The sequence below is a fragment of the Hylaeus anthracinus genome, unplaced genomic scaffold, assembly GCF_026225885.1.
Source record: "Hylaeus anthracinus isolate JK02 unplaced genomic scaffold, UHH_iyHylAnth1.0_haploid 5, whole genome shotgun sequence".
Lineage (NCBI taxonomy): Eukaryota > Metazoa > Arthropoda > Insecta > Hymenoptera > Colletidae > Hylaeus > Hylaeus anthracinus.
In genome coordinates, this window is record NW_026535322.1 from 10,747,165 (window position 1) to 10,773,253 (window position 26,089).

Sequence of the window (26,089 nt, forward strand, 5' to 3'; positions counted from 1 at the left end):
GCACATGATGTGCGAAGAGGTGGCACGTTTGCGCCTACGGACAGGCAGCCGGTACGACGTGACTGTCAGTGTAGGTTGCCTAGTTCAAGGGGCTAATTTTTGCGAAATTTCGGAATTCTGGCCGATTTGGCATTTTGGTATCAGGAGCACATGATGTGCGAAGAGATGGCACGAGGAATACCAGGTACGTATCGAAGTTCTGAGGAAATTTTACATTTTAGTATCAGGAGAACATGATACTCAAAGAAGTAGCATAAGTACGGCACATGGCACGTGAACTTTTAATTAAATATCGATACTTACCTTTTTGTATCAGGAGGACGTAATTTACGAGTAGGTATCGTAATTTTTATTTTCTGCTCGATACTTACCTCTTGTATTAGAAGAACGTAATGTGCGAGTAGGTATCATAATTTTTATTTTCTGCTCGATACTTACCTCTTGTATCAGGAGAACGTAATGTGCGAGTTGGCATCATAATTTTTATTTTTTATTTGAAACTTACCTTTTGTATGAGGAGATCACCGATGAACGAGGAGGTGGCACTAATCGAATTTGGCTCGAATTTTACTTCTGATATTATAAGAACATGTTATTCGAAGAGCCGGAATATGTTTTAATTTTAGCTCGAGACTTACCTTTTGTATCTGGATCACTTTAACAAAGAGGAGAGGTACCAGAGAAAGGGGGAAAATTAAAGGGAAATGTGCTAGGTAATGAATAGAAGCGAAGGGAACTACCGGAAGTTGTTAGAGAGTGTTAAGGAGGTGTTAGAAGGTGTTAGGGAGTGTCAAGAAATGTCATGAAGTGTAGGAGATGTTAGGTGGTGTTGGAAGGTATTAGAAGTTGTTAGAACATGTTAGGAGATGTTAGAGGTTCCGTTTCAGTTGTGAAGGAAGCTTTTAGCCATAGATTACAGACTCTATACAGATGTATAGCAGTCGTCCAGTACGTCTAGCAACGTAATAAGGCGGCCATGGCTTCACTCTTGGTTCAGCTATGGCAGTCCCTATATTTCTATGTCTATGATTGATACCTGTTGGTGGTGTAGTGTCTCTCGAAGTTCTTGATCAGCATCTTGTAAACACCATCTGCCGTCGGGGGATTGCTGCAGGCGTCGCCCATGGAGCATCTGCCACCGTTCAGATCTTGCCACATCACCATAGGAACCTCCCACAAGCCTGGATAAGACCTGGTGGGACAAGGAGGGATCATGCAGTCGTGGAAGAGCCTGTAGTCCAGGGTGTACGGCCAGCTAGGGGGTCGATTCTCGTAGATCGGCATCGACGAATCGTAGGTGAAGTTCGTGTCCCACAGCATCTTGAACATGTTGTTACCTCCGACCTGTTGACCATTAACATGAAGGTACCTTGGTTATACCTTGTATATGTAGGTTATATATATGAAGGAGATATACAGATAATAACTATGTTAACTAAATTTTGAATTTGTTTAATTTGTAGAGTTACCGATAGGAAAGGAGCCCTCATTCCTCTGACGTCCTCCAGCTTGACACCTCCATAGGCAGAGAGGATCTCGCGTTGTCCAGCAACTTCACGCGACCACTTTCGCTGAGAGAACTGCTCACCGAAGCTGTGCCTGCTCACGAGGAAATTCATTAGTCGATCGTTCTATTTTTAAGGGAATTAAGCGTTTCGCGAGACTAGAGTTCAGGAAGTTTGATCACTTGTTGAATAACCTACGTCCATATTTAGACAAAGTAGATTTAGAAGCGTGGGAACTGTGTATTTCCTAACTAGAATTGAACCAGGAACTTGGTAACAAAGAAACTGATAACTTCATTATTCAAGATTTAAATATCAGGCTGCTTAATAATAGTAATTGTTCTTAATCGTGTCTTGAAGACTGGTTCCTCGGTTCACGTGATCATTTCCTGGACTCTGGCTCCCAGCAATGTGCGAAAGCGGCTTCTGACTGACAAAGCGACTGGTGCCTTTAATAGGACCCGACTAGCCAAGCTAGCGTTAGTTACTAATTAATTGATCGGCGTAATGACAGAGCGTGACCGACTATGATCGGTTGTAAATTAAGCGACGCGAGATTGCTCAATGGTAGAGTGTAATCGTGATTAATGATCGAAATGAGATGACGAACGCGAGGATTCCGTGCCCTGACGCTTTCGCTGAAACGTTATGATTTTCCTTGTCGATCATTCGATGCTCGATCGATTTTCGAACACTAGGTCGTGCCATGAGTCTGTATTTATAATATTTTATTCGTTAATGATTTGTATTATTTATTTACATAATTTATAATCTGTAAAAGCATACGATGAATGTTTGCGTTATACAACTTTCCTATACTTCGAATAATTGTTTCCTTAGCAAATGCAGTTATTGCTTTTAATATATTCTCGTTACGTGGTAATTATTGTTAATTGTAAGCTGTCTGAACAATAAAACATACTTTTACATTATATATTTTTGTCTAATTGCTTTCCATACTAACATATCTTCTCCCATTTCTCACTTACGATTAAGTTAAAGACTAAACTTCAGTATATGAATTGTTTTCTAACTATTTGCAAACAATTTAACCGCTTCAGGACTCTTGATATAGAGTTAAGTTCATTGATAACATTCAGGAATGATTTTCCATACGATCTCGATTGTTATTAAATAATTATGAACATTTTCTGAGAGCGTTCCGCAAGATAGTAATCACGAGAAGTTCAAGTATAGGTACAGAGTAAGTGCGAGAGAGAGAGAAACATGTGCGATAAGGATATCTATCGATTTTGTTTTTAAATTGATAATATATATACTTGGAATCCACGTATGACATATAGCTATCATTCGTGACCGGCGACCGATTCGCCATCTCGCGGCCAAACACCCGAAGCTCGAGTGCGTGTGTAAGAGAGGGAAAGGAATATGTAATACAAGGATAGAGTGAGCCTGAGCGAAAGAGAGAGAAAGTTATATATATGACAAAGATACAGCGAGCGTGAGGGAAAGAGAGAGAAAGGAACATGAAAGACAAGGATAGAGTGAGCGTGAGCGAAAGAGAGAGAAAGGTATATATAAGACAAGGATACAGCAAGCGTGAGGGAAAGAGAGAGAAAGGTATATATAAGACAAGGCTACAGCTAGCGTGAGAGAAAGAGAGAGAAAGGAACATGAAAGACAAGGATAGAGTGAGCGTGAGCGAAAGAGAGAGAACGGAACATGTGTGACAAGGACAGCGATTGTGGTGGCGCCATCTACTAACAGAACGCTCAAGCTTGTCGTGAAATAGTTCTACCGTTTCGCCGCTAGATGGCGCCAGCTATTCAAATTCCCAAAATCGTAATAAAAACAGAAAATTCCTATTACAGGTCAATTTTGTAATGCTTCATGAGCATTCTCGTTAACATTCATTGTTTAATAAAATAAATTAATGAATTAATTTACATGTAAACGTATGGTAAAAGGTTGGCGCCATCTAGCGGCGAAATGATGGAACTATTTCTCGACGAGCTTGAGCGTTCTGTTAGTAGATGGCGCCACCACATTTGCTATCCTTGTCGCACATGTTTCGTTCTCTCTCGCACTCGCACGAAGGGACCTGTCACTCCTCATAAACGATTTTGCGCAGGTTATCTCGTCGAAAAATCATTGATTATCAATTAATAACAATCGGAATCGTACCACTAATGGCTCTAGAATGTTCCTACTGGTCCAGACTTTATTCAAGATGCATCAAAGTGCACAAATTATCTACTGATAATTAATAAACAATCGAGTAACGCGAGGTGTGGACAATGCCGTGTACCGGTGTAGGGTTAACGTTGACGAACAATGATTAATTATTACTTAATAACAATGGAAATCGTATCGAAAATGGTCCTTGAATGTTGCTAGTGACCTATACTTGACAACACAATTGCAAAAGTGGATGAATTTTCCTTGGAAAGATAGAAAATTATTGATAATGTTTACTGACATTCGGTGGGCTGTCGCTATCCTTGTCTATCATGATCCTTTCTCTCTCTATCTTTCACAAACCCGGTCTGTCCTTGTCGTACATGTTTCTTCCTCTCTCTTTCCCTGCACTCACTCTATCCTTGTCTTTCATGTACCTTTCTCTCTCTTTCCCTGAGCTCACTCTATCCTTGTCTTACATATTCTTTTCCCTCTCTTACACACGAACCCGAGCTTCGGGTGTTTGGCCGCGAGATGGCGAATCGGTCGCCGGTCACGAATGATAGCTATATGTCATACGTGGATTCCAAGTATATATATTATCAATTTAGAAACAAAATCGATAGCTATCCTTATCGCACATGTTTCTCTCTCTCTCGCACTCACTCTGTATCCATACTTGAACTTCTCGTGATTACTATCTTGCGGAATGCTCTCGGAAAATATTCATAATTATTTAATAACAATCAATATCGTATGAAAAATCATTCCTGAATGTTATCAATGATCTAAACCTTATATCAAGAGTGCTGAAGCGGTTAAATTGTTTGCAGAAAGTTAATAAACCAACGAATAATTAGAGTACCAAGAGGGTCAGACCACTGCAAAAGCATTTTAAAGGGAGCTATATTTAGAAAGTATTTAGTACCTTCAGTACGTTTTATCGAGCATATAAACAAACAAAAACTGGACACATAATTGTCGTTAACGTGGAGTTACTCGATTCTACAATATAAAAATGAAACAATTGGTGTAGGATTTAGTTTACGAAAGTGTGATGGGATGGAAATGAAAGTATTCTGGATATTAAACACACATGTACATTTATTTTACTTGAATCTACAAAGTAAAAACAAAAAGACTGGTGTAGGATTTAGTTTACAAGAGTGTAACGGAATGGAAATGAAATTATTCTGGATACCAAACACAGTTCACAAATCCTTTTTACGACCCATATACATATACATATTTACGTACACAATCATATATACACAATTACAAACTCACACATGCATGGATATTTATTTTACTTGAATCTACAGGATGAAAACGAAAAGACTGGTGTAGGATTTAGTTTACAAAAGTGTGATGGAATGAAAATGAAATTATTCTGGATACCAAACACAATTCACGAATCATACTTTCGACCCATATGTACATATTTACATACACAATCACATATACATAATTACAAACCCACACATACATGTATATTTATATACAGGTTGTATTAAAATAAGGGCTCTTGAAAAATCTCATGCGTTGTTGCCAATCGTTCACATTTTTCTCGCATGCAGTTAGTCTAACATAAACATTCTCTCGATCTTCTATCGCTCGATCACTCTGCACTCGTACAAGCAGTCGTTCTGCAAGAAAAAATCAAAAATTTTTATAGATAAATTTCACTTTGTGATTAAAAAAAGAAATAGATTTGTAAATTATGTTACAGTGGTCTGCCCCCTCGCGAGGTTTCACGGCCTTCCTCAACATCATGCAAATATTAAATTCTATACATTTAATGAACAAATATATCACCGTAAATATTACAGTGATAGATCAATTTGTTAAAGTATACACATGAATAAAATTAAAAGGAAAGTTGTACAATATCATCGCACCATTCCTCCTATGTCCACACATTAATAAAAAGAGTCCTACGTCCAAGAAATAATTAATGCCCTCGTCCAAGCCCCTAACGAAGACCGTGGAGTTACTTCGACTCTCGGAATACCGACCAAACGAACTAACTCATCGGTGACCGATGGTCGTCAAGAACTGAAAGACTCATGGACCGACCCGTACGGTTGCAACGTTCCAAAAAAGGAATTGGTATCCAGAGTTCTCCTCGTGGGTACTTACGAAACCGTGTGGGAGGCAATCTCATGGCCGGCGGCATAGAGATTTTGGACCTGGCTGTAGTCTGTCCACTCGTGGGACACGTAGAACGTCGCAGAGATGGGACAGCCGTTCGGATTTTTCCGTCCCTTCTCGAATAGGTCAGCGTAGAGACCCTTGTTCAGGTCGTTCACGGAATCGTCGAACGTCAGGAGCACGATCTGCGGTATCTCCTCGGGCAGATAGTCACCTGTTTCAAGTTTCGTAGGCGGGGAACGAGGAGGGGCACGGACAGCGTGGAGATTTTTTTTTTTTTTTTTTGAACGTGTAACGTTGTTTTCGTGTTTTGGATGGTTGTTTCCGCGTTCGTTCGGACATGTTCGTGGGCGGTGGATGATCGTGTGGCGTGTGAAATCGTGGATGTACGTCGACGAGTGGGTGCGCGGATGGGAGTATGCGAGGGATGACAAAGTGATGCGAAGAGAGAAAGAGAAAGAGAGAAAAGAGAAAAGTTGCGGTTAGCGTGTCATTAGTATACGGCACAGGTGTGCCACGCGGCAGGTGAAACCGTTTCGCGAGCACCAGGTCTGGATTAAAGAGGAACGATCTCCTTAGGGGCACGGCCCTGAAGACCCCCCTGAGATCTCCGAGATTTTTGGAGAAAAGTTTGGGAATGGCTGAATCTGAGCATGAATACTACAAACGTTTCACTGGCTTCTTGGCCATCTCTGAGTATACGTGACGTAATAAATCTACAGTACGTAGTTCAACACATTCACGCCGGTGCTGTTATTTATGGGGTTCTCGCCATGGGGCGGCGCGGTAGTACACGCCATTTGATTAACACGTGAACGCGAACCACGGGTGGTACACGTTGGCGTGAACGTGTCAACACATTGTTGACCGCGGCAATTTTACACAGAAGCGACTTTATGTCACCGGTTATTATTTCGTAAATTTTGTACCACTGATGTGATATTAATTTAAAGACTAAAAAAAGTATACTCTATTGTTAAAAAAGAACGAATGACAGGCTGAGACTGGGTTTCATAAATTGAAATAGATAACGCGAATGCAAACACGAGTTTAACACACCGGTTAACAATGTGTCAACGATTGAATCCTAATCTCGAGATTTAACCAAAACAGGATAACCAGACTGTATGGAAATATTCGCGTATTCAGGCATTCCCAGGGCTCTGGAAATCTCAATCCAGGACTGGTGTCGTCGTTCATCTCCGACGGGGAGCCAGTTTCACCAGTCTAGCGGCAGCAATTTCAATTTCATCGCGATTCTTCCGAAGATCCTCTAATTGCACGTCCCGGTTACATCGGAACGGAAGCGGAGCAATTTGTTCCGGAAAGGCTGGCTCATTTCTCGTTAGTGCCCCGACGCGTGTCAATAAGAGACGCCTCGTCCGCGCGGGACGTCGCGACGATACCATCGAATCCTTTCTACGGTGGCGTTTCTCATGCACGGAGAAACAACAACTGGAATTTTAATTTTAGATGAGCTCGAGTTTCCTTCCGCGCAGGTCGCGCTCGAACTAGAAGAGCGACTATTCGAATGATTTAATATTTGGAACGAACAATTATTTTTTAACCCTTTGCACTCGAGAGGTGACTCTCAGTCACCATTTCACGCAGCAAATCTACCAGCAATAATGTTTCTTTAGGTTTAATTTCTTTGGAGCTCGAAGTGTCAATAAAATGATTGTCGGCGAGGTAAAAGTGACCTTATTCTCATATCTAGATAGCTTAGAATTCATGGCAATAGAATGCTAAGAAACATCTCGAGTTGCTGGTACATACCGGAAAAAAAGGCCTCGACTGCAGAAGGTTAATATTCCGGATGCATTTGATCGGTGGATGTGGTATTCGAATAGTACTCGAATAGTACAATCTCGAAGTCGGAGTCTCAGAGTGAGTCTCAGGCAAGTACAGTACTGTCTCGAAATTCGGCTAGACTTTGTTCACGAGCGTGACGAGAGGGAAACCGTAGACAAAACAGTTCGGTGTAGCGGCAAACTAAATATTAACTAAATTATAAGCTGATTGCTCGAGCACAGGATAGAACATAACATGCTTTCTCATTTTAGCACTAGTAAAATCGAATTCTTGTCGGATCTCTTCGGATAGCGAGTTGCTTATTTCGAGACAATGCTGTATTCGAATTATGATCGCCGAATAGCTCAAGTACTGATCTCTTCAAATATTCGATCTCGACAAACAGTCTCAGAACTAATTTGAATTGCGCTTTATCCAGGAACGAAAATCTGCTCCGCTTTCGTCGACGAGGTTAGAGGATCTTCGGAGAAACGAAGCGCTCGATGGTATTTTCCTTCCTCGATGACGTCCTCGAGGAGGAAGATCGCACAAACAAAGGCGACAGCGGAAGTCCTGCGCCCAGAGAGAAAGAAAGAGATAGAGAGAACGTTAGTCGTGGCGGAGGCGATGTCGTTCGATGCCTTAGCGTTTACGCGTATTTAGAGGAACGGTACGAGTAATCCATGAATAATTGAAACGAAATCTTAAACCGGAGCCAGTCGAATGTACGTTTTCATGGAATACTTTTATCCATGTAAAGAGACATATGTACGAATTCATTTCTGTTCGACCTTCCTAATTAATTCGAATAAATCGACTTCGCTTATTAAAGCAATACTTTGGTAAGAGAAATCTAACGAGGAATGTGTATGTACTTTTTAGTATATCTTCGTGAAAATATTATGAATGCATTCCTGAGCTATTCTCTATGGAAACGTGTACCAACACGACCACATTCGGATTACTTTTAGTTTCCTATGATTCATCAATTTTAAATGATGATTCATGAATCATTCGTAAATCTGGAGTAATTAAAAACAAAAAAAAAAAATATCGTATGAATGAATTCTAAGCTTGAGATTAATCTCGAGAATCTCGATACCTAATCTCAAGATTAACCTCAAGATTAGAATTCATTCATACGATTACTGTAGATGTATGAATGATAAATGAATCACTTTTTAAAATTGATGAATTATGGAAAACTAAAAGTAGTCCGAATAGGGTCGTGTTTGGGCTCCTTTTCGCCGGGAGAGCCTCGTCGATCAATTAACAACAATCTCACGAAGATACAGTAACAAACATAAACGTTTCATTTACTATTACTCAATGAATACCATCGGCACGTATAATGTAGTCGTGGTCTTGCAGCTACGGGAGCTCCCGTTCATGTCTGCTTTGGATCCCTTACCTATCCAACAGACGATATTCATTTTTCTTTTGAATTTCGTATTAATTTAACTGATTCCTCTTGGGGACGAAAATTTGCCTATCGCGATGAACTCCGCCAACAGATGACATTTTCGACTTCGGTTATTCATGGATCGTCGGTACCAGGAACGTTCGTCCCCCTGTCTAGCCAAACAGGAAGAAGAACGCGGCGCTCCTCGCCTCCTATCGAACTTACGAGACAGTGTGCGATGCCATTTCGTGGCCGTCCGCGTACAGGTTTTGCACCTGGCTATAATCGGTCCACTCGTGCGAGACATAGTACGTGGCCGTGATCGGGCATCCGTTTGGATTTTTACGGCCGTTCTCGAACAGATCGGCGTACAACTGTTTATTCAGATCGTTCACGGCGTCGTCGAACGTCAACAGAACGATCTGCGGCGTCTGTTCCGCCGGGATTCCACCTGGATACACGATATCGTTACGAATCGACCGTGGCCACGGCCGTTCCTCGCCCTCCGATTGACTCGTTCTCGCGTTTCGTACGTTACACCTCCCCGCAAATCATCGCGGTACACCGGGGGGGTTTCCGATGTCACCGGCGAAGGTAGGGCCCGCGTCGAGGACTTATCTGAAAAGCGGGATCTGCGCGCGGAAGGGATCTATACGGTTGATCCATTGCTCAATTAAAAACGAAACGTAGGCAGCGAGACACCCGACGCTGCCAGGATCCTTCCCGGTGATTTATACGAGGTGTGCGGTTGCACAATCCTTTCTAGACGCGGGAACATACTTAGACCCTCTCAAGGTAGTTGTATTAGTTGTGTACGCGGATGTATTTAACGCGTTGACTGCCATGGATTCACATGGAAATGTTTACAGAACTAAAATTCTGTCTCGGGACAATTAGAAACTGTAGAATCTAACATTTGTCGTATTACTCATTTTTGTATTCTCATCAAAATTTACGAATTCTATCCAGATCAGTTTTCATCAACACTCAGCCCTTGAAATCATTTTTTGAAGTTCCTTGGCGAAAAACTCCGTCACCCGTATGTGGGTGACGCGGCGTTCAACGTGTTAATGTTAATGAAACATAATTTAATCGTTCTTGGATCGAGTATGAATCGTACGAGTGAATCGCTATATCGATTTTAATCGACCAACCTAATTTGATGAAAAACGACATCGAGATTTTGTATTTTGAACCCTTTGCGCTCGAAGCATTTTTTTGATGGAATCAAATTGAGTCCATTTGTATAATAAATTTTTGTAAAAGCAAAAACTATTTCGAAAAGAAACATCTACGAACATTCATGACTCAATGTATTATTATTTGAAACCTCCAAAATCGAAGTGTTTGTACACTTTTGATACGCAGTGTATACAGGAATAAAAGCTACGTGACTCAAACCTCGTGTCCAAATAATTTCTTGACCCCAACTCTGACCCTATAACTACCTACAAACAGCCTATAAATAGTACCTAATTACCCCAAACGACTACAATCAATTCAATAAAATACTATTCTTGTCCAGAACCTTCCTTTCCATCACCTCGTGTCCAGATCATTTCTTGAGCCCAACTCGAAACCTAAACCTATCTACAAACAACCTATGAATAATACCTAATTACTAGGGGCGTGCGGGTATTCCCGAAAATATTCGGGATTCCCGTAAAACGCCCGGGATTCCCGAAAATATCCAGGATTCCCGAGAATATTCGAGATTCTCGAGTTTATGCGGGATCCCGAGAATACACGAGATCCCGCAAAAATCCGGGATTCCCGAGAATGTACGGGATTTCGAAAATGTTCGGGATTCCCGACAACGTACGGGATATAGAATAATATCTGGAATTTCCGAAAGTGTTGTTATTCTTGAAAATTTCAGCAGCCGGAATGTACGGAATTTCGAAATTCCCGGGAATCCCGAACATTTACGGGATCTCGAAATTCTCGGAAATCCCGAATGGTTTCGGGATCCCGGGAATTCCCGGGAATCCCGGATGTATTCGGGATTCTGAAATTCTCGGGATTTCATCCCGATCCCGGGAGGAATTCCCGGGAATCCCGGATGTATTCGGGATTCTGAAATTCTCGGGATTCCATCCCGATCCCGGGAGGAATTCCCATCTCGACCGAGTCCCGCACACCCCTACTAATTACCCCAAACGACTACAATGTACTTTCCCAGAGCCTTCGTCTCAATCATCCTTTCGATCGAACGACCCCCGCTTTTGTCACGCCCTATATGCTACGCAGAACGCGTACATCCGAGTCCGCTTCGAATTCTCGTCACGCGGGGGCTTTCGATTTTAAACAGTGCACGAGCGCGTGCAAAATCGCGACCGGACACGGCGGGTCTGTTTCACTTTCGAGCGGCCGTTGTACGTCGGTTATGTGTAACGTTAGAATCGGAGAAAGTCAACGGTGGCTAGCTAAACCGATCGGCCAAACTTAACATTCGCCGCGCGTTGGACGCTTGCGTCACCACGCCTGCCCACGTATCGCAGTCCTTTCCGACGATATCGATACCGCGTTTCCGCGTACCGCGGACAGGACTCGCGTGATTCGCGTGTCTCTCGATATTAATCGCCCGCTGATCAGACGGACGGCGCTCTGGCGAAGTCTACGGGCCGATAAGAAAGTAACCCGACGTTGAAAGGTAAGAATTCTGGTCCGAAGGACGTACTTATCTCAAACGAAGGAAATGGGGTTGTATTATGTTTTGAGTTGGTGCACGCAGAAATTGAATATTGAAGTTACTGTTTGGGGGAGTATGTACTGACGAACCCATGAGCGTTAGTACTTTCTAGGTCTATTGACGAGATTACACTAAATGGTAGGCTAGATATTCCCAAATAAGTGTTTCATTATAAATATGCAGATGAATGAATCTTACACAAGTATATGTTTATGATGAAAAAAATTGATTCGGAGACATCAAAACTACCGTTTCATTTACACAATTCTCTTCGATAGACAGAGAGGATATAAATATGACGCTGCGAAATAAATGTTTCGTTATGAATATACATATGAACCTTGCACATGTAATATACTCGTTGGGTTGTCCGGAAAGTTCATGGCTATTTTTAAGAAAAATTCAAAGGCATATTTGAATTTTGATGTATATTTATTGAATTATATATGTACCAATTTGTTCCACAACCTTTCCACCTCTTAAGGGATGTACACATTTTATTTGTTTTCAGCCATTCCGATATATTCAGACCTGTATCGCCTACTAAAAATCGGCATGGACTTTCCAGACAGCCCAATATAATGAAAAGAATTGATTTGAAAACGTCAAACCTGCCATTTAATTTAAGTAAATTCCTCCGATAGACATAGAGAGTACGAGTACTTATGTGACTGGCTATATAAACATCCCTGCATAGTTTTACATTTTAAAGATTCATCTGTACCCGTTGAAACCGCGATTATTGACGTCCCTGACTCGGCCAGAGCGCTATATCCGTTTCAGCGACTGCGGTACTTAATGGTACACGGTAATTAACGAGTGACAGTCGCGTGCAGGCTTACCTGGAATGTCGGAGCCGCCGCAGCTGCAGTCAGGAATCAGGCAGATGTCTCTGCGACACTTTGCCGCGGGTTTGTCGACCTGTGGGGTGGGATAGATGGGCGACGGCCTCGTCGGCGGGTACCTGTAGATGTCGATGAACTCCTGCGCCTTGGACACTATCTCCGTGGACGGCTTCAAGGTTGGCCTCGATCGCCTGAAAGCCCAAATAAAACATTCCATAGAATCAATCACAGCGAAAGAAAGTTGCAGCGATCGCCCCTATCGCGACGATTAATTGTAGTTTTAATTTTCAGCGGCGATTGACGCGTTATTTAATATCGACGAATTGTTTGGCAAGTGGAGCGGCACACGGTCGTGCAACTCGCACGCAATTAACTTTCTAGTCGCATTAATTCGATGGCTACGTTCGTTCACCCTGAGGAGCGACGCTGGTGACGCTGGACGATTCTGAGGATTTTCAAAATCTGGATCGAAAACGTCTAAATGACTTTCGCAACTATCGTGTCCGTACCAATTTCGGAGCGTTACTATCTGTATTTTATTATTTCCATACATGTCAATTTTACCATCGAATTAGAAATGGACGCGTCACGATTTTCAACTGGCGTCTTGCGCGACAATACGTCGATTAATAGGGAAATTACGGATGAACTGGCCACCGTGTATTCAATAGCAGGCAAAGAGACAAATCGAACCGCGGACTTTCTATCGAGTCTTCGCGTAAGATTCAAGCGGTCGTTGGACCAGTTCGCTTTAAAATGCCAACGTCGAAGACTCTCGAGAGCCGTTTGGTCCCGTGAATCCTGAACGCGTACTGCGAGAAGTTATTACAAAGATTGCTCCTGAATGACATTCGCGACGCAAGACGAATCTGTTCCATAAATTGCCATTTTCGTATCGGCGAGGCTATTATTGGTTGTATTAGAATTTAAATTGGAGCGGAATTATAGCGTGAGAAAAATTTGGGACTTACGGTGGTGCCGTGCCACGGTGGACCTGCTGTGGGCGACCTCGACTGGAAGAAAAATAGAAGATTAGAATGTATCTGGTATTTGGATAGCTGAATGGTACATTTAATACATTTAATAGTACATTTATTGCGTTCGAGTACTTCAATGGCAATCCCATTACGTCTGGGTACTTGAATCATTGAAATATTCGAATACTTGAATACAGTAAAAATTCTACTACCTTAGTTGATATACCTAGTTGTAATTTATAAAAATTGATCATCTTAACTTTGTCGACTGTTTGGTTCTTACAAATTATTTTGACAAAAATGATGGTATTCGAATACAACCAATGAACTATTTCACTGGTGGTAATTCCATTACATTTTGGGTACTTGAATCATTGAAATATTCGAATACTCGAATACAGTAAAAATTCTACTACCTTAGTTGATATACCTAGTTGTAATTTATAAAAAATGATCATCTTAACTTTGTCGACTGTTTGGTTCTCACAAATTATTTTGACAAAAATGATGGTATTCGAATACAATCAATGAACTATTTCACTGGTGGTAATTCCATTACATTTTGGGTACTTGAATCATTGAGATATTCGAATACTCGAATACAGTACAAATTTTATTACCTTAGTTGATATACCTAGTTCTAATAAATAAAAATGTATTATTCTAATTTTGTCAGCTGCTCGATTCTCGCAAATTATTTGTACAAAATGCTACACCTGTCTTGGAGTAACGGGGTTAGTTTTTCCCCGGATCGGGCGAAAAGAAGGACGAAAAATGGACGCAGTTTCCGGTCGGCACGCAAAAGGAAAATGTCGGGAGAGAAAGCGAGCGCTTCGTTTTGCGGAATAAAGCGAGCAACAAAGTCAGGTGTCGGTCGATGGATACGTCGCGGGACCGTCCTCTTCGCTCTCACTATAATAGTTGAATAAATTAGCGGAAGCCAGGGAAGATGGAAATTAAAGACGTCGATGGAAAAGCCTCGAGGACTTTTCATTCGGTAGAATTGCCATTATTAAATACTGAACGCTTTCACAGTCGATGGCGTAATGTTCGTTCTTTACTTTCCTTGTCGTGCGGGTTATGAATGCTACAGATTTGGAGGCAACATTGTAGACACGGGTTACAGAAAATGGTACAAGTGTGAGAATACGATAGCAAGATCGCGGATCGATTATAACCCGTGTGAAAGAGGTGTTATTTGAGGTGTACGAAACAAATCAGATCTTGTTTACGATCGTAATTGAGAACATGACATTTGGGTGTGTTGAGTACCATTTCTTTCGCGGGATTTTTATATCATCTTACCATTATTAATAATTGCACGTACGTCAACCAATAACTCGGTCGATCTCGTAGAGGAATCTTAAATTATGACTGTGATAGGAAATTACTGTTATTATATACTTTGGCGATATCGTTGACGAATAAATTGAACGACATGGAAAGTTGAATAGTGGAATAATATTGGAATACTCGAGAGTATTAACCCTTTGCACTCCGAATTATATTTCGATCGTGTTATCGGTAGCTTTCAACGGACGGTGGAGCAGTGTGTAGCGTAGTGTGTAGCGACTGCCACGCAGATAGCCCGGGTTCGAATCCCGGGTGCCTGGACCCAGTTTTTTTTCAAGGTTAGGTATGGCTAATTAAATTTAGAAAGTAATGGAAAAAATTAAGATATAAATAAGAACAAAGATGTTATGGAAAAAGAAAACGTTCGTGATAAGTGCGATATGAACGAAAAATGCGCCCATGCCATTATAAAATAAACATAACCGACGAATAACCGACGTACGAGTGCAAAGGGTTAGTACTATTCGAGTACTCAAGTACACGAATGTTTAAACGACGCCCGTTACTAATTTATTAATTAGCCGACATAGGATCCTGTCCTGTCACGCTAACTGGATGTCTATTTCTGTTTGATTGCGCAAGCGTAAAAACAAAAACTAGAGACCGACAATCGTCGAGATATACGTGGATATACCGTACCTGGGTGCGTTGACCGTGTAAGGCCTGCCAGTGGTGGTCGGAGGCTGCGTGGTCGTCGTCAATGGAATGAACGTGTCCACGATCGCGTTAGGAGTCGTCACGTGGACGACAGGGTGGCTGAGCACGTTAGGTCTGCGCACACGCGACTCTTAATTAACAAATTGCCGAGAAAACTCGACGACGATTGCCGCGATTCTAGGAAACGAACTTTCGTCTCTGAAACGAACTGGATCCCTCGATCTGTCGATCGTTTCTCCCGTTTTCGGAATACAACGAGCTATTTATTTACCGACTACTAAAAATTATAAAATACAATGGGGAAATAAGATCCATGTCGGAGGATTCGAAATTTCGCTTCGATAAGTTAATAATAAAAGTCGAAATACTAGGATTACGAAGCGAGGATTTTCTTGTTTTAAGAAAACGCTTCACGCTCGAGGAGTCGAAAGGTTTCGAGTCTTTTTTGAAAACAAGAAGAAACTTCTCACCTGAACGACTGGCCCTCGTTAATGCGGAACTTGTTCTTGTTGAGCTGAGCCTGGGGACAGGGCACGGAGAAACAGAGAATGATGTAAACGTTCACGTTCGAATGTTATTTAAAATTTCCCCCGCCCGCGAGTGTATTACTTCGCCCTACCTGATTCTCGTAGATATCGTAGTCCTGGCCCGTGACGTCCTGATTCAGATTGTACTTGTCCGCCTCGTTCACCGCAATCTTCTTCGGCTTCTGGTACTGCTTCGTGTTCACCTCGCTGATCTTGACGCTCGGCTGAACCGGCACCGATTGATTCACGGTGTACTGGTTGTAATCTAACCGAGAAACAACGGATCACTGAGATTCCGATCGTCTCCCGAGACTCGTGGATCCGTGAACTTGGATCAAGGAGTGAAAAGTGAAACTGCGGCTCGAGTCGATTCAAGATCAAGCGCGGAGGTTTGAAGGGACAGTGGTTATTTCGAATCAGAATGTTTTCAGAAGTCTCGCACAATTTGCACTACGGAGACTTAATTTTATGTCTTACCTATTTTTCTTTCTACTTCGTTAACTAAACCTAACCTTAAGCCTTAAAAACTTTTGAGAAATTCAGTAAATAAAGGGTTAAAGGGACAGTTTGATTATTTCAGATCAGATGCTTAAAGAGATATTCCCATTATTCCAGATCAACTGTTTGAAGGGACAGTCTGATTATTTCGGATCAAAACAATCCTGAAGGGATTGTGGTAAAAAATAGGACCTCGAACAGGATTATACTGCCTCATTGATCCACGACTGGGATTTTAGTTTACGTGTGATTGCAGATGGATGATAGCTTACCATCGTCCTTGTAGATGGATACGTCGTCGTCGTAGATCGTGTAATAGGGGTAGCTCTGGTCTGGATCGCTGTAATACGCCTTCGAGATCACTGGGGAGGCGGTAGACGCCAGAATCTTCGCCACTCTCGGTGATTCCGACGAAGGCACTTGCGTCCTGCGATATTTAACGAAGTTAAAGAAATCGATTATTCAAACATTGGCGTTCTCAAATTAGACGCTTTTTTTTTATACGAACACGGAATATTATTTCATCGGAGATACAAAACGTTGGCTTTCGAATAATAAAATAATTTTTACGGGGTGACAAACGAGAATTAACGAGAAAATCGGCCGTTATGGAATGGTCGCCTCGACGTTATTAAATAAGGCGTCGAAGTGTCTCTTCGAAGTTTGGAAAAAAGCGCTAGATCGTCGGTTACGCAAGCAAGGGACAGCCATTGGACGATTTAGTGGAGACCGCGGCGAAAGAGAAATCGAAGAAAAAGTTCGCGGAGCTGTTATTGAGTTCGATCTCGTTCCAAAGCCGATTTTACGCACCTGTAATGGGCTTCCGTTTGGGCGCGCGTGCTCAGGCTCTCCTTCTCCCTTTCCTGTTGAACAGTAAACGATTAATCAATTCCCGGTGATTATTGACGAAACTTGTCTCGTTTCCTTGAATGATAATTCTGTAGTCGTCGAGGACCAGACTCACAGCAATCACGTTTCTTCGCAGACCATCCCTGTCTCGCTGCACCTGACCAATCGTCGAGGGTTGCCCCCTGTAGACTCGTTGTTGCCTGTCGCTCTCGACTTCGGACGCGGGCTCGTACTCGTCCTCGTGATAGTTCCTGGCCTGTTGCCTCTGACGAATCTGCTTTTCGGTGATCTGCGGCAGAGGGGACTGTGTGGTCGTGATGGGAACCGGTTGCCTCTGAATGGGACGCTGCTGCTGTTGCTGTTGCTGTTGCTGCTGTTGCTCGCGTCTCTGCTGCTGCTGCTGGTCGCGGATCTGTTGCTGTCGATGATGGTGATGCTGTTGCTGCTGTTGCTGTTGCTGCTCCTGCAGGCTCTCGATCTTCGCAGATCTGACAAAAGCGATGCCGGTGGCAAATTTGCAGGGAATTAATTAACTTTCGCAAGACGGCTGTGGGTCGCGGGATTTTCAGACCTCAGAAACCAATGGGATTACGCAAACAGGATTAGGTTGAAGGAAATGGAGAAGATTGCAGGGAAAGACGAAGTTTGTTGCAGACGGAGGAAATTGAGAGGAAGGATACTTGGATATTCGAATGATAATATTTGGATATGTAGGGATTCGAATACTCCATTTTGATGATATTTAGGTATTCGAATAATGATACTCCAGCATATAGGCATTCGAATATTAGTACTTGAATATATAGGCATTCGAATACTCCATTTCGATGATGCTTGGGTATTCGAATAATAACACTCCAACATATAGCCATTCGAATAATAATACTCGAATATATGAACGTTCAAGTACTGAATTTTATTTTATTTTCCTATAAACGTGAGCCTGTTCCAGGTTCCATTAAAATGCAATCGGAACGGTCTGGTTACGCGTCGATTCTCGGCACGTAAACGGACGTCTCGCCGAAAGTATCAGGCGGAAACGTGGCGAATTCGTTGTATAACCGAGAATGCTCGTCTACAATGAAATCTCCCACTCTCTCCGAGCTTGGATCCCCTTGTGCAAGTAGAAGTGAGGCAACGAGCGTTTGCTGGCCGTTCGTTGACGTATTGTGCGCGACTAATCGGAGAAAAGAAGAAGTTTCCAAACCGAGTGGCCCGATCGCGATCATTGCGACGCGTCCTTGCCATTCGAGCCAACGTGTGTCGGAGAAACTAGTTCGATAGACTGGACAGGTGAAACGGGGAACTACGGTAGCATTAGAATTCGAATGGTATTACTTGAATGGTTAAGTATTTTATCAGTGGACAAGTATTTGAGTTATGGTATTCGAATAGCTATGCTGGAGTATTTGAGTAGAGTGAATACTAGGTGATCAGGTGTTTGAGGAAGGGTGGACGAATCCTCGAGTATTTAAGGAGACGAATGCCAAGTGTCTCGGTATTTGAATCTTTAAATATTACAGCATTCGAATGCTAGATATCTAAGTACTCGATTCCTCGAGTATCTATGTAGTCCAATATCAAGAGTACTCTAATCCTCGAGTATTTCAGCACTCCAATACCAAGTGTCTAAAATCCTCGACTATACGAGCAATCGAGTACTACCTGTTCAAGTGTTTCGAATAATGGTGTTCGAATACAGAAAATTTCAACGAGTCCTCGCAGTTTTATCACGACTAAACGCGACTTTGATTCTCGCGGAACACAAAGGGAATTAAATCGATAGGAAAATCGCGTGGCGATCGAGCCGACGACGGAAGTTTTCACCTTCGTGGTTTTAACGGTAAGTGCCAGGTAAGACACAGGATATCGTAACGGAGACTGGTCGATCGCGGTCGATCCGAGTCTCGTTTATTGTTTCGATTCTTGACGTCACTTCTTCTATTCTCTCAATGTTTCCTCGCGTGTTGCCGGATCGTTCGTACCTGTTCAACGATCTCGAGCCGCCAAAGAAACGCCGTTTCGATCGCCCGCTGCCTTTTCTTTTTTCCCCCGTCGACTCTCACTCCATGGATATTATTCTTTTTTTTGTCTCAAAGTTCGAGCGCAGCGTTTCGCAATCGGAGCCGAAATCTTGTGCAATCGACGGACGTCCGATTGACTCTGCTCTTAAACGGTGGCTTCAGGGAAAAGAAAGCTAGCGACTCGAACGAAAATTGTTTCTTACGCTTCGATTGCCGAGCTTGTACCAGGTGAAATAATTTGGACGTCCATTAGGGGATCTAAACTACCAAAAATTGGGTCGATTAGGATATTTTGAAGGTTTGTATTTGGGGTGAATCGATGAATTAAAGGGATAGATCGTGTTGAATTTTTTTATATAAATTCAACGTCGACTGGGGATCTAAACTAACAAATATTGAGTCGATTAGGATATTTCGAAGGTTTGTATTCGGGATGAATGGAAGAATAAAATGGATAGAGATTCTGGTTCCCGAGATCTGGAGCTACCGACGAGACCAAACCAATCGCGGTCGTATGAAAAGCTTGTTTACGATATCGAGACACGTCTAGGTCCCGATCATCGGCCCTCGCCGAATCGGTTACGGTAACCGCGCGGAGTTCATCGAACCCCGTGTAATAGTTACGAACAGCATGTTCCAGCATCGAAAGCTCACCTTTCCAGCAGCGGATCTTCTTCGGTTTCCTTATTGGAGGATCCGCCCTCGGGGCAGCCCACGTTGCGCGGCCAATCGCACGTCTGCAACTCGTGGCTGTGAAAATGAAAGCATCGCGAGTTCTGTCAGTACCGATATTGTTCTTGCTTCTATTTTTAGTCAAGGCAATCGCGGATCGAACGATCACGGAGTCGCGGCGTGTTCGTATCAGCAGTCGACGAGATCGTTCGATCGAATCTAGGATCGTATCGATCGTTTTAACCAGTTTTCCTGGCTCCCGGAGACGAATGATTCGAGGAATTCGGAGGATTTTCGGTGGGCGCGCCGAATTTCGAACCGTGTCACTAGTACGCTTAATTCTCGAGCGTCCTTAATTGGACGCCGAGTTGCCATAGGTCACCTCGTGCTACGACGGGTTTTACAACTAGTTTGCGCACGCAGCGTCGTATCGGGAGAGGTGTGGCATGTTGATTTTTTTTTTTGCCAGGGTTATGCGTACGGCTACCGACCCCCTTTTACCGCGCAAATCCAGATCGAAAGTGCGCCAGGATCGTGATCGCGCCCTCCGACGCCCTGGTCCTTTCAAGGACCCGCCGCTCCCTTTTTACGATTTTCTCGTTATTTCGGTTTAAGGCCCCTTTCAGGAATTCTGCGTTGATGGATATTTCAACTGAATTATTAGTCACTTACGAGGAAGGTAAGATTGTTTTGTCGTTGGAAAACATTGTTCTCGTTTAAAGGAGATATCTGAGGCACCACCTTTCCTCGAATAATTTATTACATTTAGCGTCGAGTAAAAACATCAACGGGTGAAAACGAATAAGAGCAAGCTAACTTTGTATTAATTAAGATAAACGGAATTCTTTCGCTTAATGAAATTTGATAGCTCGATCGATAAAAGGAAAAGGCGTGTTCCATGTTAATTTTTGGTTGTTTAAGCGGAAGGAAGTTGGATCGCAATAAAATAAACACATTTCTTGAACCATTTGTCATCCTATTACACTACTGTGAAAGTGGTAGGCATTGCTTCTGGGTGAATGACCAGTGCAGCGCCTATCGAAGGCTTAACTCGGATCTAGACAGGTTTCGCGGCTGCATGGGATTATGATAAAATAATCCGGAGAAAATACGTGGAGAATATAATGATAGAATAACGAATTGATACGATGCCGAAATGATGAATTGATGTAATGGTAAAATAGGGCCAAAATAATGCATGAAGATAATAGTAAAATAATGCTAACATAATGCATGATTATAATAGTAAAATAATGTATGAATATAATAGTGGAATGATGCATGAATATAGTAGTGAAATGATGCCAAAATAATGCATGCTCATAATATAATAGTGAAATAATGTCACAATAATGCATGCATATAATACTGAAATAATGCCAAAATAATGCATCGATGTAATAGTAAAATAATGCATTAACATAATAGTGAAATGATGCAAAAATAATGCACGATTACAATAATAAAATAATGCATGATTATAATAGTGAAATAATGACAAAGTAATGCACGAATATAATAGTGAAATATTGCCAAAATAATGCATGCTTATAATAGTAAAATAATGCATGCATATAATACTAAAATAATGCCAAAGTAATACATGCTTATAATAGTGAAATAATGCCAAAATAATGGATGAACATAACAGTGAAATAATGACAAAACGATGCATGAATATAATAGTGAAGTAATGCCAAAATTCCGAATGAATATACTAACAAAACAACGAGTGAGTCCAACACTAGAACAACGAATAGAGGGTTCACGGTTGTAAAGAACCCGGTAACATTTTTATTACTCCCGAATCAGCCTCTAGCATCCGAGGTCGTCGTGGCGTGCCGCTATAATTTACGATCGGAATTCAATTTCGCGCCGACTGTAGATCTAATCGCGCTGTTAATCACAAAACCGTGTTTTCAGGTGTCAGATAGCTGGAAGATAGGCCGTTCACCTCGCGATCGTTCCCGTAAATCAGTAAACAAATATCCGTACAAGCTTAGCCCGACTCTACTCCGTGTATCGTCCCTTGGAACATCCTCTCGACGTGGATACCATTGACCCTGATAATTTTGGGCAGGAAAATACGTAAAACTTTATCAAGGTCTCTGCGATTAGAATGACGTATAGAAAAAACTATAGAGAAATCTGCTTATGCTCGAGGTAACTTTATGTTTTCAATTTGTTCGTTTAAATGAAATAAGTCTTCCGAGGTTTTGATGGAATTTTCTTTGTCAAACGCGCAACGAATAGAAATCTCCGCGGAATCTCGCAATACAAGGCCCCTGGGAACAGTCGGAGCACATCCATTAAGCTTGTCTATATCTGGACGACAATGCCGCGTTGCGTTTCGCTTTCGATTCGACGCCCAGGCATTATTCTCGCTCTCGTTTCTCCGATCCTCGCCAATCCCCCCGGCCATATTAGTCGATCGGTCCAGTAACGTCGAGGATCGTTTCCACGATCTATCCGTTTTTCGCGATGCCGGTGTGCCCCAACGATCGAATTATCTGCCTATACGCGGAAACGTCTAAATGACGCCGTTTACGGTCGCGCTGAGGCTCGTGGAGGATCGAAATCGCGGCAGGTGGATCGGGACACTCACCTGTACATCAACCCTCCGGTGCAGGACTCGAGCAGGGCTCCCCCGAAAACGCAAACATAGTACTGCGTGCAGTCACGTGGGTGAGGGTAGTATCCGAACTCTTCGGGGCACTCGAACTCCAAGGCTGCTTCGTTTCTGCTCGCCCTGGCGCTCCTGGGGATGGTTCGTTGGCATTCTGCAAATATAAGAATTTTCATTGTTAATAAATTTTATTTTATATCGGTCCAGGAACCTTCTTAAGACAAATTTTTAAGTAAATTTCAAGGGCACATTTGAATTTCGGTATGTATCTATTGAATTACATACAGCCAGCCCTATAAATATTCGTATCTTCTACATGTGTTCATTAAAGAAATTTGTCTAAATTAAACGATAGGTTCGATATTTTCAAATATATTGTTGAAATTGTTGAAAAATCTTTGTATTGAAAGATTGATAATTAACTTGAATAATGAACTTGAATAAGGAAACTATTATTATATATATTATGTGAAGTTGAATGCAAAAATGAGAGAAAAAATACTGGCGAAATAAAAATTAACTGAGCGCTCTCTACTCACGTATGTTTGCACGGACGATATGTCGTCGACTAACTAGTCAAATCATATATCGTCTTCCTCGTTATCGTTGAAAGTCCGTCACCTTCAATGTTTTCGTACAGCGCCGACGATCTGTCCTTTGCTGTTTACGTATTCACACGGATAACACTCATACGCATTTTCTTTTACTTATTTTTGCATTATAGAATGCTAATATATATATTTTCAAATAAATGTTTCGTCATAAATATGTGCATGAATAAACTTTACACTTGCGTTTATTAACAATGAAATATTTATTTGAAATTATCGAGCATATCGTTTAATTTAGACAGATTTCTTGAATACACATAGAAGGCACGAATACTTATGGGAATGACTGTGAGTACCATTTTGTTCTACAATTTATTCACCTTTTAAGGGATGTACACACTTGTAGCATCTACCAAAAATAAGCATGGACTTTTCAGACAAACCAATATACCTTTTCGTGCGTTTTAAATTGAAATTATCTTGTTCGATTTTATCTTTCTGAAATATGCACAGTCAATCGTATAAATTTTCGTAAATATTCGTTCTGTGACTATTGAAGAAATTTAACTAAACTAAATAGCTTTGATATTACCAAATAAATTTTTCTATGACTTCCGCTTGGAAACATCTAATCTACCATTTAATTTAAACAAATTTCTTTAATACACATAAAAGGCATTTACGAATATTTATGAGACTAAGCGTGGGTACCATTTTGTTCCACAATTTTTCCACCTTTTAAGGAACGTACACATGTTATTTGTTTCCAACCATTCCGATAAATTCAGACCTGTAGCATCTACCAAAAATAGCCACGGACTTTCCAGACAAATCAATATATCTTTTCGTGCGTTTTAAATTGAAATTATCTTGTTCGATTTTATCTTTCTGAAATATGCACAGTAAATCGTACCAAATGAATTTTTCTATGAATTTCGCTTGGAAACATTTAATCTACCATTTAATTTAAACAAATTTCCTTAACAGACATAGAAGGTATTTACGAATATTTATAGGACTGGCTGTACATTACTGTAGATGCAAATAATGTCTTTCGTCCACTGACCATAAATGGGTACATATCCCCGGTGTAATTATTATTGCTCCTTTCCTTAAAAAAATCGTCTCCTTTCGTAATTCGAGAGACCTAAGAGAGCCAACGGACTGCAGAGGTTTATACGACGTAATAAATAACGGATCGCTACAAATTCGGCGCCAGGATCTCGACTCCTGATCGCCCTCGAGGCGCCACCGCTTCCCCGCGGTTCCCAGACAGGATTCGCGATCGATCGGCAACGCCTTCGATCGAGTTTCTCGGGTTGCCACTGTTCGCGCTCGCCAGCTACGGCAAGGTCGACCGAAAATCCGGTTACCTGGGTACCAGGGTTGCGCAATCCGTTGCTTCGCGCGCCGCTCACGTTTCAGAACGCCTCCCCAACCGTACGATAACGAGATCTACACGAAGGCTGTCGTTCATAATTCACATTGTATCGACGCCCCGCAGACACCACGTTTTCTCGTCTCCGTCTCCTTTCCCTCCGACGCTGACCCCTTTCCGCGAAGGCGAACCATTCTGGTACCGTTCCGAAGAAATAAGGAATGCCCCGAGGAAATTCCTGACCATTGTTGAAATCGCCAGTCCGTCGTCCGTTTCTCGCTTTCGTTGTAAAGGATTATCCACTTTTAGCGAATTTTGCTTCGGTTGGTTTCTTTTACCAATTCTGGGACTGCCTTCCTTTATTAATTTTTTCTTGTAATTCTAGAGTGGTATACTCCTTCGCTAATTTTTTCTTTTAATTTCAAAGTATTCTCCACCTTTAGAAATTTCGTAACAATCGAAGATTCCCTTCTTGACCATTTTTATTTAATACAAAGACGATTCTCACACCTCAAGACAATTCAAAATATTTACCCTGTCTGTCTTCAGTTATTAATTTTTTCTTTTAATCCTAGAGTACTGTGCTCCTTCGCTAATTTTTTCTTTTAATTTCAGAGTATTCTCCACCTTCTACAATTTTTTAACAATCGAAGATTCCCTTCTTGGTAATTTTTATTTAATACAAAGATGATTCTCGCACCTCAAGACAATTCAAAACATCTTCACTGTCATCTGACATGAAATAATCCGTTACAAAGTCCTCGAAAAAATAAAAAATTCTAATAATACCGAATTATCTCTCCTGACGTGAAATAATCCATGCAAAGTCCTCGAGAAAAATAAAAATGCTACTAATAATCACAATTTAACCAATCCTTAACCCATCCCTCGCTCCTTCCCTGCTCTCCCTATCCTATCCACATACCCTCCCATCTTTTTCGCGGTTGGTTGATTTCCCCGCGAGCGAGGTTTCGTCAGGGATGCTACTTGGGAACCGCGGACGCGTTGCGTCGCGTTTCAAACCGATTGCGGCTTCGTTACGCGGTAAATAGCATGCCATCGTTGAAAAGCGTTTCTGCGTTCCGCCATTGTTTCGCCCCGGCACCGGGATTCGATTATCCCACTAAAGCTCTTTCTAGCACAACTTGGTATCGTGGGACCGCCGCGGCAGCGAACGACGAATTGATTTGTTGGAAACGTGACTTGCGCCATTCCTTGCCCGCACTTTCGACGTGAGAATATGTGTCTATACAATATAACGCCGTTCCTTCGACCTGCACCCCCTCCTTCCGCGACGAATTCGCCGTTTATATGTAAATCATTTTCCGCGTCGAAGCGCTTACGCAACTGCTACATTTATTTAGAGGAAGCTGGGGAAAGACGTCAGGACACTGATAAATTTTGAGGTAACTAATTTTACGCGATGGATCACTTAAACGAGGACATTGATAA

The 26,089-nt window shown here is 42.0% G+C and overlaps 1 protein-coding gene and 1 long non-coding RNA gene across 3 annotated transcripts in view; both read right to left on the minus strand.

Annotated features, from left to right (window-relative positions):
* Positions 1–26,089, minus strand: part of LOC128895631 (uncharacterized) — a 93,616-nt gene that overhangs the window by 3,064 nt on the left and 64,463 nt on the right. The window contains exons 4-16 of one of the 2 annotated variants that reach the window (XM_054158378.1): positions 22,688–22,862; positions 20,065–20,160; positions 17,502–17,874; positions 17,348–17,400; positions 16,810–16,964; positions 16,132–16,304; positions 15,983–16,032; positions 15,495–15,626; positions 13,497–13,538; positions 12,523–12,716; positions 5,784–6,009; positions 1,470–1,599; positions 1,037–1,344 (exon numbers count right to left, since the gene is read on the minus strand). In XM_054158378.1, coding sequence (XP_054014353.1) covers positions 1,037–1,344; positions 1,470–1,599; positions 5,784–6,009; positions 12,523–12,716; positions 13,497–13,538; positions 15,495–15,626; positions 15,983–16,032; positions 16,132–16,304; positions 16,810–16,964; positions 17,348–17,400; positions 17,502–17,874; positions 20,065–20,160; positions 22,688–22,862 — 2,107 coding nt within the window. Of the gene's footprint in view, positions 1–1,036; positions 1,345–1,469; positions 1,600–5,783; positions 6,010–9,213; positions 9,440–12,522; positions 12,717–13,496; positions 13,539–15,494; positions 15,627–15,982; positions 16,033–16,131; positions 16,305–16,809; positions 16,965–17,347; positions 17,401–17,501; positions 17,875–20,064; positions 20,161–22,687; positions 22,863–26,089 lie in introns of both variants that reach the window. The other variant, XM_054158379.1, reaches the window with a different exon arrangement.
* LOC128895644 (uncharacterized) lies at positions 4,863–5,775 on the minus strand. Its single transcript, XR_008461833.1, has 2 exons — positions 5,147–5,775; positions 4,863–4,953 (listed from the first exon to the last, which is right to left on the minus strand). It is a non-coding gene; the product is annotated as an uncharacterized LOC128895644 (long non-coding RNA).